Source organism: Lygodium microphyllum, chromosome 5 (genome assembly GCF_053477565.2).
Source record: "Lygodium microphyllum isolate KBCC chromosome 5, Lygodium_microphyllum_v1.1.10, whole genome shotgun sequence".
In the NCBI taxonomy this organism is placed as follows: Eukaryota; Viridiplantae; Streptophyta; class Polypodiopsida; order Schizaeales; family Lygodiaceae; genus Lygodium; species Lygodium microphyllum.
Window position 1 is genome coordinate 1,145,769 of NC_141139.1, and position 18,104 is coordinate 1,163,872.

An 18,104-nucleotide genomic window follows, 5' to 3' on the forward strand; every position below is an offset into this window, starting at 1 on the left:
CATGTGGGACAGGTCGATAGGTCGTCACAACAGGTTTCTAGTGTGACAAATGGGGTGATTTGCTGGAAGCGGCGTCAGATCTGATGTGGCATCGCATGGAGAAGCAGATGGTGTGCTTCGTCAATGCAATTAGATGAGCTGGTGATGCAGGTCAGACAGACAACAGGTCTGTTGTGGAGAACACGCTGTAGGGTAAGAGCAGAGCTAGGAAGCACAACACATGCCCCCCCCCCCCCCCCCTCCTCTGCTTCTTCTTCTTTTGCATTAATATGCAGCAATCCAGGTCTTGGACAACAGCTAGTACATAACACACGGCTGAGCTAGTAGGGTAGCATGGGTGTCACAGCTAACAACACATTTGAACATGGCAGCATTGGAGATTGCTCTAATACCACTGTTGGGTATGGAGCTCATGTATGACCAGCAGGCTATGGTAGATGGAACACCATGGAGGTGAGAGAGAGAGAGAGAGAGAGAGAGAGAGAGCACTCTTGCAAGTACAAACTGAAAGATAGATTGATAATAATAAGTGAGATATGAGAGATGAAGTACAAGTGATAGGGCCCAAATATATAGGCTAATGTATCCACCTATACATTAGACCCTTATTTAATGCTAAGTGGTGTAAAAGGTGTTCACACTTAAACACGCACTTTTACATACAATAATGTGTGTTCACACACAGGGATAAATAGATCTAACATCGATACCAACAAAAAGTGAGTGTTGCCAATCCATGAGATCAGTGGGGGCCAAAGTATGATGCCTGGCTGCACTAAATGCTAGGGGTAAACAGCCTGAGCACATTCCTTATCTAGGAATACAGAGCAGCAGAGTGCTATAATCAAACGAGGAATAAACCCCAAGAAGAGTTTCTAAGGGGGATGAAAAAAATTTACTCTCCTTAAACAGCAAGAGTAAGCTAAAATCACTATTATTTGATTACCATTTACTATCTTGTTGCAGTGGAGAAGAACTGCAAGGGGATTTGGCAGTTACCACCATGAATGACTTCCGTTTTCAATGTATAGGTGGTGCATGCATTCCCACCGCTTCTAAACAACCAACAAGTTGTAGCTCCTTTCGACCTCAAATCTAATCGTCACCCAGCAGCCACTAAGCGAACTCCCAACCAGCTTGAAATTCTATTCCCAACCCTCAATCCAGTCGCCAGCTAGCCATCTTATTTGTTAGACAAAAACAATCAAATAGGCCTTCATGCATCTATGAATCATTCTCTTCACCAACCATTAATCAATGGCTCCATCACAAAAATGGAAATTCTGCCACCGCCTGTTTATGCCAGCCCAGCCATGAATCAGTAAACCGTGAGTCGTGACCATTGTAAAGTCTGGGATGTTGCTTAGACTACGAGATAGTGTCAACTTAGCCTGCTATCTTTCCACCCATCCCAGTGACCGAAATTTGATATATAGCCAATTTCCCATGACATCATTAATGAGTATGCTAGGGCCTAGTGGACAACAAACTACCTTGTTCTTAGGGTTTCTTGTTTGAGAACTTTGAGCTCGTTGACCGGTCATCCATCTCTTGGTAGTTTTCCCCACTTATCCTTTGGCCCTTTGTACAGTGGTCAGAGTTGTGGCCCCATATGGCAGTCCATGGTGTGAATATATAGATGAGCCCACTTGAATCTCTCATTATCCATTCACAATGACTTTATCACTTTTTGTATGTCATTGAGTTTCTTGAGAAGAATTGCTAAGTTCTTGCATTTTCCTTCCTCTTCTCCATCAATGGCTACATCTTTGTGTTTCGCTTAATCTTGCCCTCCTCCCTCATGTTCATTAGTGTCTATAGCAATTCTAATCATACAAGCATGAACACAACTATGGTAGTCATCTTCTTCTCTCCTTCCATAGCTGCTACTACCCATCTCCACACCTGAGCTTCAGGACAGTGCAGTCATCCAAGCCACTCCGGTGTCACCTACTCCATGGCTCTGCTCAGCCGTGGTCCTAGAGACATGGGGACCCTGATCATCATTGTATCTCATTCATCAGTATCATATTCATGATTTGTGTTTCTGAGTTCATTCACTATTAGTGTTTGCCGTACACATTGTGCTCTCCACTATAAACCCTACCATTTCTTTACAATGTACACTCATGAAATGGGTATATAATTTATAACTTCAGCCTTCCATCACATACTCACATCAAGGCAATTGTCTATGTCTCTCCTGTTCAGATGGGTAAGATCCTTGCTCGGGTCACACTCCCCATCCTTGTGACACAACAAGAGATGCATTCCCACTGCTTCAAGCCACCATTGCTTCTGTGAGTGCTCAATATCCTCGTGTGCCGAGGTACACTGAACTTAGTGAAAACAAAGAGAATTAGTTGCTAATAAAGGAAAAGAAAGCAAGACAGAAACCTGCAGCAAGAAACAGCAAGGAAGGTTGAAGAATGCTGAGGGCTGAATATGGCCAAAAGAAGTGGCAAATCAGAAGAGGAGGCTGAAGAACAACATGCAGAATCTAGACAAAACAAACCCCCCCGCCACCCCCCACACAAAAAAAAAAGGGAAAGATTTTGGGTTTTCTTCCTTTACACGTTCACCAATTCAAAAAAATGTTTTGGTTTTGAGCAGGTGAAACACCATTTCAGGCATCCAATCTTGAGAGGAGTCTCTACTTCCATCAGCATGCAGCAAACCAGTAGGAAGGTGACAAGATGGTATGGTGTCACTCTTGAAGAATATAAAGTCACAAACAGTACTGAGTGTCCTCATGATTGATGTGGCAGATTCATTGTTCCATGTTGTTCACATACACATTTCTCTCTAGATATGACCTTTTATAGCAACGACATTCGGCAGAAAGACTTGATATGCATATTAACATGGCAAAGTTCCATGGTCATTTCTCCAAGGTGGGGCACATTGATGCTTTGAGATTAAGAGTCTATTAGCATGGCTTGCTTTCTAGCAGCTGGTATGATTGGTGATGAGATGTCTTTATTCACTACCTCTCTAATTGATGGGGGAGCACTACTTTTGTGCTCTGGTGCTCATCAAGAGTCTGGGAGTATGATGCATCTTGGGTGATGCTTTGCTCTTGCTGATATATAATCACCCACAATTTTGAGAGAGGATGAGGGCAATTGTAGGAATTATTTAGACATATAATAGGTCTCAAATACACTCTGGAAGCTAAGTGCATGATTCACACAAGTTTATGCCTATATATAAAGGAGTGACATGGAGCACATTGGCAGTTCATTGTGCACTTGCATTGCAAGTGTGGGGTAGATGAGCCTTGAGAACATTCCATGCAACTGCTTGTCATGCATCACTTGTATGTTATTGATAACTGCTACTTCAATTTTCTTTAATATTCCTTGTTACTCTTTTGTTTTAGGTGCTCATTGTTGATCATGTTGATTGGCTTCCACTATTCTGTGCTACTCTTGACATTTTCTCATCACATGGCAGTACAAAAATAATGATGCTAATTAAGACTAATTAAGAAATGATCTTTGGGTATTAATGATGCTCCTTTTCATTATTGCAAAAATTATAACATATCATCAAAGAAATGTAGCAGTATACTCTCAGCAATCTAAAAAGATGCAGTTCATCATCCAATGGAAGGTGGTTGGTGCATTGGCTAATCCCAAAGATACCACCAAAGATTCAAAAAGACTACGAATCACAAAAATCAATTTTATGAACATCGTAATGTATCACCCTGATTGGGTCATACCATTTCAGATGGATGCAGCTATTGATCTATGCGTCTCCTAGTAGATCCAAAGCATCATCAATTCTTGAAATGGAAATCTATCCTTCAAAGTACTCTCATTCACTATTCATTCTAAATGTGGCATCCCTTTTCTAGATAAGAAGAACTAGAGAACAAAAAGGAGAGCTGTTTGGTCTGACTAGCCCTCAGCTAAGTGGCCTTCCACTTGCTTTTTAGTTCATGCTGAGGTTGGTCACACAATATAATGCAACATTTGGAGGAAAGCTTCCAAGAGGGATGTCTCTGAGCATTTTAGGTGGAAGCTAACTAGGAGGATCTTTTGGGAAGCATTCCTTGTAATTCTCGGAGAGCCTAACTTTCTCTTGGTTTGACAATACATGCTGTCTCTTGTAAGATGTGGGCATTATTCAAGTAAACCTCAGTGAACAATATCTTCAATAGCTCATGATGACATACCGTTGATATATATGTGTGTATATATATAATGGTATCTCCACTTACTCTTTCTTGGATTTCATACTTTTTGAGTAGAGGGTTGGACCCACATGGACCACGGCACCCCTAGAATCAAACCTAAATTTGTGATGGAAAAGTTGCCTTGGACATTGTACCCTTGAACATGAAATTTCAACTTTTTGATGTAAGGTAAAAATGGTACTTTTGGCATATTCACATGGCATGAGAAAGCCGAGATGGGACAAGAACAGCAGAAAGCAGCCAAGATTTTTCTATCTATTGTGAATCTAGGAACAAGGATAGCAAAGATATTCCAAATCTCCCTAAACCCACAAGTGGTCATCCCAATGATTGTGCCTTTTGGTATCCCTATTACAACTTCATGTCTCTCTATGGAGCTCTCATCACTAGAAGCAAGCTCTCTTGAAGACTAGCACTTACTTTCCTTGAAATTCCCCTGTACAGTTTCCAGGATTCATGCATTTCAAGGGTATCGCATGTTTTTGCTACCACACCTTCAATAGCAATGATGGTGGCTTGTGGTTTGGAGATTATTCTAGAGGCCTTATTTTTGCTCTCTCTTCAAGTTGGGACATCATTTGCTTATGTGACCCTGCTGTCCACACTTGAAGCACTTATTTTTCTTTGTGTATTTGCTGCTTTTCTTTGGAAAGTTTATTTTTATTAGGGAAGAGGTATTTCAAAGTGTGAACAGCTAACTTCTTGCTAAAAAGGTGGCTGATTTTGCTGCTGCTTTCCCAGCTGAATCTATACCTTTTGCAGCCAGTCTCTCCTTGACACTTCTATCGTCTATTGTCTCCATAACACACATTCCAATTGCCATGCCTCCACATTGTCTATGAGCTCTCTGCATCGTAGCAACTATAATGATTGTGAACATTACAAAGCTTGAAACATAGGGTACCTTGAAACTTTCTCAGAATTTTAGAATTGCAGATCTTCTGTAAGTGTTGTATCTCTAGGAGGAGCTCTCGATATCTTTATGCCTTCTTTGTCCAACAATCTCCTCCCATCTTTACCTCTCACTTCCAAGGTTTTGGCAGCAGGGTGATGATAATCCAATGCAGTCCACCAATTGTGTGCTAGATCAGGTGAGATACAAAAGCAGCAAATTTGATTTCAAACAATCACATAAATCTAGAATGTGATCACAATTTCAAGGTTTGGGAGCATGAAAATACTCCATGCCACCTGCCAATTCTCAAGTCCAAATAAAGATTTACCCTTCTTCCATTGCGTCCACCAATCCAAAACTTGATGATGAGGGTGAAGAAGAAGAAGAAGATTATGATTGCCATTCTTTGCAATCATGGACATAAAGATTTCTTAGATGGCTTTGTCCATGAGTAACCTGATTCTGATGATATTGATGACTGTTAATAGGAAGATGAAGAGGGAGATGAACGTCACTGGTGCTGCTTTGATTTCTTAGATGTTGATCACCCACTTTCATTCTTCTTTTCTTCCATCTTGGTAGCCTCCAAGCTACACACAAAAATCATGCAATGCTCCTTCAGGTTTTCTTTTGTTTGCTCAAAAGGACTCTGCATCCCAAGTTGACTCTTATGGACAGCCTGAGGGTCAATGTAGATGGGTTGAACTCTACTTCCAGCAACAATGTACTGAACAAAATAAATTTCCTCTCGTCGAAATAAAGAAACTCTAATGGCAAGCAATATTAGTGTAGTGGTAAGGATCAAGCCAAAGCTCTGATTCTGTTCCAAGCATCGCATTGTATGCATTATGCTTGCAAATAAAAATACCCATATCTTGCTTATACCATCACATTTTGCATATACAATACTCAAGCATTCAAAGAAAATTTGAAGACTACAAACTGAAATAATAACCACCAGTTTGGCTAGTAACTCATGGGAATTAAGTTGAGAGAAAATCATTATAGAGACGAGTGAGATTCTCAGATGGGCAACCACTCCTCCAAGAATTTATTTCTGCTTAAGCCCAGTTTGCTTAGGCCCAAGCACAATATTACAGCCAACCCGAAAGAGAAAGAATGAGGTTTTCACTCTCCAAAACAATAAAGTCTGGAACTAAACTACATAGTTCCTTTGTTCCTTACCTGTAGATAGCATCACCATCCAAAGAGTCGTCATCCCCAACCCAAAAATGACATGCTAGCATCATCATTCAAATAGTCATCATCCCCAACCCAATAGTGACACATGGTAGCATTGCAAATCAAAGTCTTACCTTGAACTTATCATCATGATCAGTACATACATGGCACAATCGACAATCAAAGTCTACCTCCAACCCACACTTGATCAAAGCAAGTCACATTACACAAGAGACCAACAATCGATTAAAGGAGAAAGGAGCACATTCCCATGTAATAGAGTCTAAGTTGAGCAATGTATAAGCAGGAAAAAAGAACTCCATAGCCAAAATTTAGACCATTGCTTCCAGATGGTTTTCGACCAAGATCTACATTTTGCTCCTGAGATGAGACACAGATAAATTAAAGTCCACAAAGAGGGCACCTTCCTCCAAATAGTAGCAGAGAGTAAGGTAAGAGCCAGGCTAGCATTGTTGCTATTATGCACAGACGGAGTAGCTTGCCAGCCATATGAACAGTAGAGCTTAACTGCCCAAGGATCCTCCTCCTTGGTGACACTTGTTAGCAAACATGGATCTTGAACACAGTTTAGCTATGGAGGCTTGAACTCGTAAGCAAGAGACATGAAGAAGACTAATGACTAGATACAAACTTTTACTCAAGTGAATTAGATTCCAAGATAGATTAGCTTGGACTCATAAACACAATCTTTAGTGGATAGAGTTACAGACTCTAAGTACAAAGTACAATAGCATTCATATAAAAAAGTGAACCAAGTACATGCTTTTATAGCTTTCCAGCTTCTCCACTATCCTCACTATCCATATGGGATTCAGGACAGCTCTTCCTGGAGCATACATCATTTGTCTATTTCTCAACAACGCTTACTACAGAGGGGTTGCAATCAAGTGTTTCGGTGGGTAAGAGTGCAGACCCATAAAAACAGACCATTGGAAACAGATGTGATGCACCCAACAAGACTCCAACGCAACTCAAACACGACCAATTGATGCAGCCAACAGGACTTGAACCCACAACCTCACAATTATGAGCTCAAGCTTCATAGAATAACCATAAGGAAAGATAGGCTTGCTTACCCAAAGCCTGATCTTTTCCACATTTTCTAATGTATACGCAACTTTCTCAATAGATTTATACAAGTTTTTTTCACATTATCGCTATGCTATCTCTTTTTGCAATTTTATTCTACATATCGTTATGCTATCTCACCCGAGCAAATATGTGTTTTCTGAGCATTTGAACTTCTACATTTAAAAATACTTCAAGATCCAAGTTCCAAGATCTGCCTTAAACCCACAAATAACAAGCAATAGCCTTTTAATCCACAAATTCTTTGGTGATTACATTAAAATGCTTTACAGGCATAAATTTTACATTTCCCTCAATGTCTCAACCTGACTAAGACAAGCCTTTGCAACAACAGGACCAAAAAAACCACATATAATGCACAGTATAAAATCACAGCACAGAAAAAAGCTGTTGTTTCACCTTTGCATGTAAACTTCCCAGCTTTAGTGGACATTATTATACCCACCATTGAGATCCCAGCAATACAATCTTACATTTTGCAAGCTTGGCCTGGAGTTAAGATAATTGGGGCAAAAAGACACTGTATTACCTGCTTCAGTGTTGGTGTTGCCCCAGTTTCACGTATTGCTGCAGCATCAGCATATGTTGTGCAAGGGACTGGTTTCAGTTCAGCATACTGCAAAAGATGGCCGTAAAGAAAAACCTTTTTCAGTCTGAGATTCGCAGTTTCTTCCCTGTAAAACACTTTTAGTCTGAATTCTGCATTTTCTTCCCTCCATCCCTCTTCACTTTGGAAAAACCCAATGATTGAGGTTGGTTTGTGCTAAAGCATGCATGCTAATGTTCTATATTCAGCATACCAAAACGTCCTTGCTTTGCAGAAAAGGAACCTGATATTGCTAGGCCTTTATCAACATTGTTAGTTTCCACAGTACTCAGCATTCTGACTATGTAGAATGCCATTACAAATTCAAACTGTGCGTACCAACAATGTCACAGATAAATTTCAGAAAAAGCCCATGTCACAATTCAACAGATAGAAAACTAATTTCGGCATGACTATGAAAGGAGAAAGACATCAGATCAAGGACAAACTTTTCAATTTCATCCTGGAAGCCAAATGAAGCGCCGGCACATTCTCAGCACCAGGGATGTTGAGAATGGCCACTACAGAAACAGATACAATTAGTAAAAGTTTAAGGGTCATCAAAGATAGGATTTTGACAGGACTTTCGTCTCTGTCCACCAGGTATATAACCCTAGCTTCAAGTCATTAGCCTACATAAAAGATATTGATTGTATAACTTCTATGAAGTGTATCCGATAAGTAGTTATGAGTATGTTGGTGTAATGCAGTAGGCCTAGCCCATGTGGCAGGCCCAATACTGCATCCATGTGAATCAATACCTTTGAAGAAGCAGCAAAACATTGAGGAGAGCTCAAGTACCTAGAAGAGAAAATAAGACCCAACAGAGTTCGAGTGTGTAAAAGAGCAGAAATCGGACCTAGCAGGAGTGAAAAGATCTAATTGAATAGAGTTTCGGAAAGTACAGACTTGTGCTTTGTAAAAAGACCAAGTTCTTTCAGCCACTGACAAAAAATGCTTATTATTCCAACCAATAGAAGATGCTTATAAAACCAAGTACTACACAAGCCTACCAAATGTTTTCAGATAGATTCACACCCTTTTCTTATCAAGGCTCAATGCGTGTTAGTCCCTTTGGAAAGAAGTGCAACAAATTGCATTCACTTCTATGATACAATGTAGCACAGCTATAAAGAACACATGTGCTCACACAATGAATACATCCTAAAAAACAAGCCAAAACCAGTACCAGATATATCCACCTTGAGAGCCATGCCAATGATAGCAAGAGGGAACCCATATGTTAGCATAATCGCTGACCACTCAGATCCAGGAAGAATATTGAAATAGGCTCCAAATCCATATCTGCAATAAGCATAACTGTATGTTGATCACAGCAAGATCATAATATGACCAAATTCATGCCTTAGTCTTGAAAGCTATCTGTAAAGTACTTACGAAAGCAGCACCACCCCAACACCAAGGCCAATGGTACCTAAAGATGTCTGTGGAAAAAAAACAAAAGTAAGCAATGAAAATAAGCACGGATGAAATAGATCACTGTAGATAAGTGAGAACAAGGCAGTAAAGAAATAAGTGAGTAATAAAGTTGCCAATAAGATCTAGAAACTCAACACCAGATTTGTCTCAACAAGCTTCAGGTTCATTCATTCAATCCCAACGATTATGCAACTAAACAATAAAGCCATTGCTGAAGTCAAAAACAACAATAATTACTTGGTTTCTCTACTTTTCCATGTTGCTGGGTAGCTGAGACATTTGGTTAGAATAGAAAACTGAATTTGCCTCCAGTGCTATGGTGATCTAAGGTCCCCTTCATTCATTAAGCCATTGATTGTGCTGCTTGTCATAAACATAGCACAACTCAAGGGATGCAAGCATAACCACCCAACTAGAAGCTCAGACCATGAAGCAAAAATGGAGCCATGAGGTAAGGTTCCATCCATTAACCATTCTTGATATTGGCATTCCATATAACAAACATGCACTTTCCAGCCATACTATCATTGGGCATGCATAAATTTGCACTAACAAATACCAAATCGTTTGCCATTTCACTGTAACAAAGGTATGGACAAGGTTATCTTCCCTCTACCAATTGAAGACCTTTGCCCACTATATTACCACAAAGAAGAAACTACGGATGCTTTCTATTGATGATTCTCCTTCAATGAAGAATCACACCAACAAGATGGAAGAACTATGGGGTGAGCTCGCATCCCTTGGCAAGATGATTTCACCGGAGGACACAGCAATGATTCTCATCATTGTTCTTCCATCTCCATACTATGATGTCTTCTTTACCAACATGCTTAGGTCCAAAGTTCAGAACACCATTCTATGTCCATCTTCACCCACATCCAAGACTTGAGAGGGAATCTTAGCAATCATTTGTGCCTTGCACACTCATCTCCAGCTTGTGAGCCTCATTTCATGTGTTTTGTAAAAGGAGGCAACTCTTTCTAGAGCATGCATTACAATGTGTTTCTATTTCAATCTGTTTTAGACAGTTCACACTAGTTAATCCCATTATCTAGCTTACTACATTTCTTTTTCAATGGGCTAGAGGCGGCATTCACACTAGCCAAATGGAGCAACCTCATTTCTTGTTGGTGGCAGCATTTTATGATTATTTTATTGCTGTGTATGCAGGTCGGCCAGCATTTAGTGCATGTTGTGGCAGCAATCAGCCAATTTCCAGCTTGTTCACTATTTACAGTCAATCTCGAATGTGACTGGTCATTCATTCTTCTCTTGTAGATTCATCACACTTCAACATTCAAGGCTCTCCTTTGTCATTCAGGACTGCCTTCTATCATCAACCTGATTCGGTGTCCTCATCAATGCCTTGGCCTGCATGCAAGGACTGATCAGCATTCATTGTATTCAGCATTCTCTTGGAGTTCTGTGTAAATTTTTCTCTTCCATTCTCCTCTTTCCCTACAATCTTTCTTCTTTCCCTACAATCTTTCTCTTCCCTTTGTTGAGCTAAAAATGCATTACACGCTGATTAGCCACTTAAAACAGCCCCAAAACAAGTTTAATTAATCAAATTACCAAAACTTTCATTTTAAAAAAACATGATCCTAGAGAGTGTCTGTGACCCATGAGCCAAATCCTAATTTTGGAGGACCCAACCATCTATAAATAGATAGGCTGCCCGCCACTCAGCCTCAATCTCGTTTTTGCAGCTTGCAGTTGCCTTCTCACTGCTGTCCACACACCCTACACGGAGGATATCTTAGCCAAAGCTGCTGCCCGTTGTTGTCTACCTTCTGTGCCTGCTGAACAGCCTTCTACTGCTGTCCATCATCCCTACCAACTAGTAACTGCTGCCTGAGGCTGGAACAGTCTGTGTTTAGTGCATTTATATCTCTTGGAGCTGCCATACAGCCTACTAGCCTGCCGCCCTGCTGTCCATGTCAGCAGCATTGCTGCATTCACCTATTTTCTAAAACGCCATGCCTTCCACATCAGCAAATCTGCATTTTGCAGTCTGCAAAGTCTGTATAGTTGCCACATCATCACTACTTCCACCCCTTAAATTGTCCAAGGATATCTATCCAGCTTGTTAGCTAGGGAAACATACCACAGTCTATTCCCTCAACAAACCACACATAGAGCAAAAGTGCCTCTGAGATTGATTCATGTTGATCTTTGTGGGTTGACATCCACTCACACCCTTAAAGGTGCACTATACTTTCTTTTGATAGCGGATGACTTTTCTAAATTCGTGCCTGTGCACTTTTTAAAGTGTAAATCTGACACATTCATCTACTTCTCATCATGGGTGCTTCTAGTGCATGATGAAGTTGGTCATCTTGTAGGTTGTATGAGGAGTGATTCCTGTGGTGAGTTTATCTACCATGAGTTCATCGAGTTTCTAGAGGAGTATAGCATTTCTCGCCATCTCACCTCTATCAACTCCCCTTCTCAGAATGGAGTGGTAGAGCTTAGGAATCAAACTATGATGAACATGGCACACTCTACTATTTACAGCAAAGCTTCCTCAGTACCTTTGGATCAGGGCTGTTAACACTTTGATATACATCCTCCACCGATACCCGACTACGGCGGTTTCTCAGACAATCACTTCAAGGCATTTCTTTGCACTTGGCTTGTCACTTCCCACTCCAGAGTCTTCAAGTGTCACGCTTGCATACACACTCCTAATGATAAGATCAAAAAGCTCACTCCCCGAGCTAATCCCCTAATTTTTGTTGGCTATTTCTCTAAGGCAAAAGCCTATCGTTTGTTCAATCCTTGAACAAACAAGGCGATTGTCCAAAGAGATATCGTTTTTTATGAGTGGGATATAGTGTAATCCACTGCATGCACCTTTGACCCGATTCCTTCCCCTACCAAATCGAAGATAGTGCCACTTGACCTAGGTCTGCTACCTGCTCTTAACAATGGACCTACAAAGACTTTACCATCCAAGCCCCCTCCCTAAGAGTCATTACCCCATTGGTACTAACAAACCATGTGGGATTTGTAGATCCTTCCACCAGATTCCACTTCAAAAGGCCCTAAAAAATCCGTCCAGTTTGCCACTAGTATCTTATTTGCATCTATCTTTATGATAGATTATATAGCGCATTTTGAGCCGAAGAGTTGACAGAAGGCTCTAAAGCATCCCCATGGCAAGAGGCCATGGAAAAGAAGCTTGAGAGCATTCTAAAATGAGACTTGGTATCATGAGAACATGTATTTTTAAAACCTCCCTTAACATATGGATTAATTTTTAATCACATGGGTTAAGTAAATGTTGCACATGTGAGGTGTAACTGGGGTTAGAGTAAATTTACGAGCCTGGGATCCAAGGAAATTACAAGCACTAAAGCAGTGGCTTTTAATGGTACCTAACACCAATCTAATGGTCAAAGATGACGCAAAGACACTCGGAAATGGAAGTTTCCTAGCCAATTTAATTATTGGCCAGTCGAATTTATTTTCTAAGCACCAAAATAATTATTAGATTATTTTTTTGTATTTAAATACCAAAAATTAATATTTAATTATGGATAATGTTGGAAAAACCATTTGGGAAGGCTACCACTTATCAAAATATCCGTGCAAGACTGGACAAGTACCTTTGAGATGGACATCATAACAACTTGGAATAAGCTAGATACTAAGGAATGTAAAAATTTGGAGCAATATGATAAGAAGTTATGGGATGCATTGCTGCCTATTACTTCTTATTGCCCCATACCCCTTCATGAGCAAGTGGAAAAATATGTTTGTGTGCTGCCCAAAGGAATCTCGGATTTTTGCATTAAATCCATTGTCTAGCATATCTCAGCTCATAGAGACTACTGCTACAACCAATGCTTTGCTGCATGGGAAGGATTCAAGCTTCCTAGAGAGTGGGAAGAAGCCGAATAAAAAGTTGTTTAAGACTGAGAAAAGGGGCAGATCTGAAAATCAGCCTAAAAAGAGACCAAGACAACAAAGAAAGGGCTCAAAAACATTGGCACAACATAAGGAATTGATGGCTACAAATAAATATTTTATTTGTAAACAAGAGGGCCACATTGCAAGGGATTGTCCCAATAGGCAGCGAGCTGAAAAATTAGAAAATTGGGGAGATTCTAAAAGAAAGAAGCCCAAAAACATTCGTGGGATTGGTGTCCGATGTTGTTAGTGATCAGCCCAATGATGATGCTACTAAGTTGTATAGAGCATGGGGCAAAATTAGAAATCAACATGCATTGATTTTACTTGATAATGGTGCATGAGCTAACTTCATCTCTATTGACATGGCAGCTCGTCTGGGTATCAAAGAGAACAAGATGGGACCCATGGGGGAAGTTGGAATGGCACGTAAAGGCCATGTAGAGCCCATCACACCACTCATTGGAAAGCTTCAGTTGCATATGCAGGGATATGTGAGCAGCAAAGAGTTCTTCATTGCTCTACTTGAGGGTTATTATGTATTGCTTGGAATGCCATGGTATCACCCGTATGCACGCAGTGATTGATTCTCATGCAAAAAAGACCACTATTCAGCATAAGGAAAAAGTACTCATACTTGATGTAAAGTTAAAAGGTGAATCTATCCTTGTGTATCTACAGCTGCCATTTCTAAAGTAATAAAAAATCATCTTTCAACATACTTGGTTTTTACTAAGGATAAAGATGATAGTGAGAATGTTGGGAACATGTCTAAGTTGAAGAAAGATCGCGTATCATTTTTAAAAATGTATACTAATTGCTTCTCTCAGTCACTTCTAGGACAGCTACCACCTGAAATGCCAAAAGATCATGGCATAGATATTATCCCTGGAAGTAGCCCACCTAATAAGCCACCATAGAGAGTCAGTGCAGCCCAACAAGAGGAGATTATGAGTCAGGTGAATAAGCTATTAGAAAAAAGGCTGATTCAGCCCAACTTATCTCCTTTTTTTTCTCCACTACTTTTGGTACAAAAAAAGGATGGTTCATGGCGTATGTGCATTGACTATCATGCTCTGAGCAAGATCACGATAAAGATTCACTTCCTGATTCCTCGAATCAATAGTGTTATGGATAGATTGCAAAGTAGGTCATATTCAACCGTATGGATTTAAAAAGTGGGTATCATCAAATATGCATTAGATCGGAAGATGTGCCTGAGATAGCTTTCACAACATCTTTTGGATTGTATGAGTTTCTTGTTATGCCTTTTGAACTTACAAATGCTCTCATCACTTTTAATCGGATGATGAATCGCATCTTCAGGCTACATAGAGGATTTGTGGACACTTTCTTTGATGACATTATTGTCTATTCAAAGAACGAGGCAAAGCATAAAAGACACTTAGACATTGTGTTTAATGAATTAAGTAAGCATAGGCTAGTTATCAATGACAAGAAAAGTGAATTCTTCTTGCATGAAATCCACTTTTTGGGACAGTGTATTGGTTGATGGTATTCGTATGGACCCTGCAAAGGTTGAGGCAATACGATTATGGCCACCTTTGAGAAATGTGCATGAGATCCGCAATTTCTTGGGTTTATGTTCTTAGTACAGGAAGAATATACATGGGTCTGCTGAAATTGCATCTCCATTGCATGCTTTGCAGAAGAAGGATATGCCATTTAGATAGACAACAATGGAAATTTCAACATTTGAAAAGTTGAAAGAAAAGATGACTTCAGATCCCATGCTTGTGTTGCCTGATCTAAGGAAGTCATTCGTAGTTCAGTTGATGCATGTGGTAACAACATTGGGGTTGTTCTTATGCAGAACGACCGAGTTGCCGCTTATGAGAGTCGAATCCTCCACGATGTAACAAAGAATTTGCAGATCTATGAGAAAGAGCTCTTGGCTCTAATTCATGTACTATCTACGTGGAAATATTATTTATTAGGAGTTGATTTTACAATGCAAACCAACCATCAAACTTTGAGGTACTTTCTAACACAGAGAAAGTTGTTAGACAAGTATATGAGATGGGCAAATTTTCTCTCTATGTTTCACTTTCAAATTATACATATCAACGGTAAAAAGAATCTTATAGTTGATGCACTATCATGTAAGCCACAAATTTCAATCGTCAACATAGTTTATCACACTGAGTTGGATGCCGTGAAAGAGCAATATGTTGCTAATTCAAACTTTGTTGATGTTTATGATCAACTTTGCAAGGGCCAGAGGCATGGGCACTATGTACTAAGAGATGGATTTCTAATGATGCATGGACAAATGTGTGTCACAAAGCAATTAAGGCCGAGAGTTATCACTAAAAGTCATGCTATTCCATATACAAGACATAGAGGTATTGATGTCACGGTCAAGGCAATGGAGCATTTCTTTTATTGGCCAGCTTTGGGACATGATGTAAAACAATTTGTTAGGACATGTATCATATGTCAAAAGGTAAAGCATAATAAGAAAAAGATGCCGAGTTTGTTGCATCCCATGCCTATTCCAGATAGGCCTTGGCAAAGCATTGCAATGGACTTTATTTTTTAGCTTCCTAGGACACCTACAAGGAATGATGGGATATGGACTATCATTTGCACGTTTAGCAAACAAGCCCATTTATTCCGCCGAGAGAAAATAAAGGCTAATCATATGGCATGATTATTTTTACAATACATCTTTTAAGTATCATGGTATTTCAGAGTCCATTATTAGTAATCAAGAACCTTGGATGACCAATTTATTTTGGAAGGGATTGTTTGAGAATATGGGTATTACACTGAAATTCTCATCCTCCTTCCATCCACAAACAAATGGTCAATCTCAAAAAGTAAATTTCACAGTGTTAGATATTTTGAGATACTATGTTTTAGACCACAAGACACCGTGGGAACAGTATTTGCCCTTGGTTGAGTTTGCTTACAACAACACGTTGCATAGTTCTTGGGGCAAAGCTCCATTTGAGATGGTTGAGGGTAGCAAGAAGGTACTACCTATTCTGCAAACTAAGGATAAGATCTTTGAGGCTGACCATTATGTGGAAAACTTGGATGCAGCCTATGCAAAGATAAAGTATGCACTTTAGAGATCGCAAGAAAAGCAAAAGAGGATAGTTGATCGCCACAAACATACTGTGCAATTTGTAGAGTGTGATTATATATTGCTACGTTTTGAAAAGGCAAGGCTGAAAAAGATAAAAGAAACAGAAAGATTGTATCCGAAGTTGAGTATGAGATACTATGGGCTATTCCAGATATTGGAGAAGATCAGCGATGTGACATATCCACTGAAATTATCTCCACATTAGCAAATACACAATGTCTTTCATGTCAATTTGTTAAGGTCTTTTCATGGTGATGTGCCAAAGGATATGTTTGTTGAAATTCAGCTTGAGGTTGAGCAGTTGGATGAGATTTTGGTATCCGAGTAGATTTTGGCACATAAAAAAAGAAAGGTTAAAGATAAAGTTTCCAAGAGATACTTGGCGGAATTTCAGAATTATTCACCAATGGACGCTAAATGGATGAAAGAGGATGACTTGGCAAACCATCCTTAATTGTTACAGCTTTACCTAGATACCTTTCAATTAGAGTGAGGACTTTAGTTTAGGCGCCATCAGGTTTAGCAGAGCACATATATGTGGTGGATCTCAGATGTGTTCAGCATGCATCCAAGGTACTGTGCTGACAGTATGTTTGTCATGAGGTCACTACTTAGTATACTGATCACTATAAGATATATGCAAATGAGTATGAGTTTCTCCTGAGCACTGAAACTATACTTTTGCATTAACTTATGATCAATTTGACATGAATTTTGTCTCAATTTTGAGACAAAAATTTTGATCAATTTCACCTCAATTTTTTATCAACTTGAGAACCATTTATGGTCCTTTTTAGGATCAATTTTTGCATTGATTGCTAGTCAGTTTTTGCAATAAGTTTGCGATCAATTTGGGGTCACATTTGCAACAATTTGTGATTAGTTCTTAAGTCAACAAGTGTTCAATTTATGATCAGATTATGCTCAATTTTCAATGAAAACAACAAAACTAAAAAACATACACTTACTCACATAAATCACCATTTAGGTATGCAAATCACCATTTAGATATGCAGCTTTAATGTCCAACTAATGTATATTCTAAGCATCATGAGGTGCTAATGCACAAATACTAAGAAGAATTGTCATATGGCAAATGGAAGCAAAGGTCTCATTAAGATCAATGCCCTTCTACTAAACATAACCCTTTGCTATAAGTCTAGCTTTGCAATAATCAACACTACCATCTAGCTTGCACTTTGACCTGTAAATCCACTTGGTACCAATGGCCTTCTTGCCAAAAGGCAAATCACATAGGAACCAAGTATCATTTTTCATAATAGAATCATACTTAGATGGCATCTCAAACTACATAGCCACTATTCAATTTTATGAATTTTGTGCCATTTCAAAAGACACGGGCTCATCCACACCACACAAACTAGAAATAGCCAATGCATAACAATTTGATGTGTAAGAGTCACTATGAGAGCCTGAACAAGTATTACTAGTCAACGGTGCATTTAACTTCTTGTTACACAATGTTTGCACCAGCCATTTTAGCATAGTCCTGGACTGCTGAATGAATCTCTACTCTCTCATCAAGAAGTACATCATTCACATTTGCATCAAAAATAGACTAATCTGCAACATCATCAGAAACTTGCACAAACTGAAAAGCTACATCATGTGGCACTACATGTGACTATGCATC

General features: G+C 39.5%; 1 protein-coding gene across 1 annotated transcript in view; it reads right to left on the minus strand.

The window, feature by feature from the left end:
• Positions 1-18,104, minus strand: part of APE1 (acclimation of photosynthesis to environment) — a 38,614-nt gene that overhangs the window by 12,431 nt on the left and 8,079 nt on the right. The window contains exons 2-4 of the mRNA XM_087677390.1: positions 9,376-9,422; positions 9,180-9,282; positions 7,921-8,007 (exon numbers count right to left, since the gene is read on the minus strand). Coding sequence (XP_087533516.1) covers positions 7,921-8,007; positions 9,180-9,282; positions 9,376-9,422 — 237 coding nt within the window. The remainder of the gene's footprint in view (positions 1-7,920; positions 8,008-9,179; positions 9,283-9,375; positions 9,423-18,104) is intronic.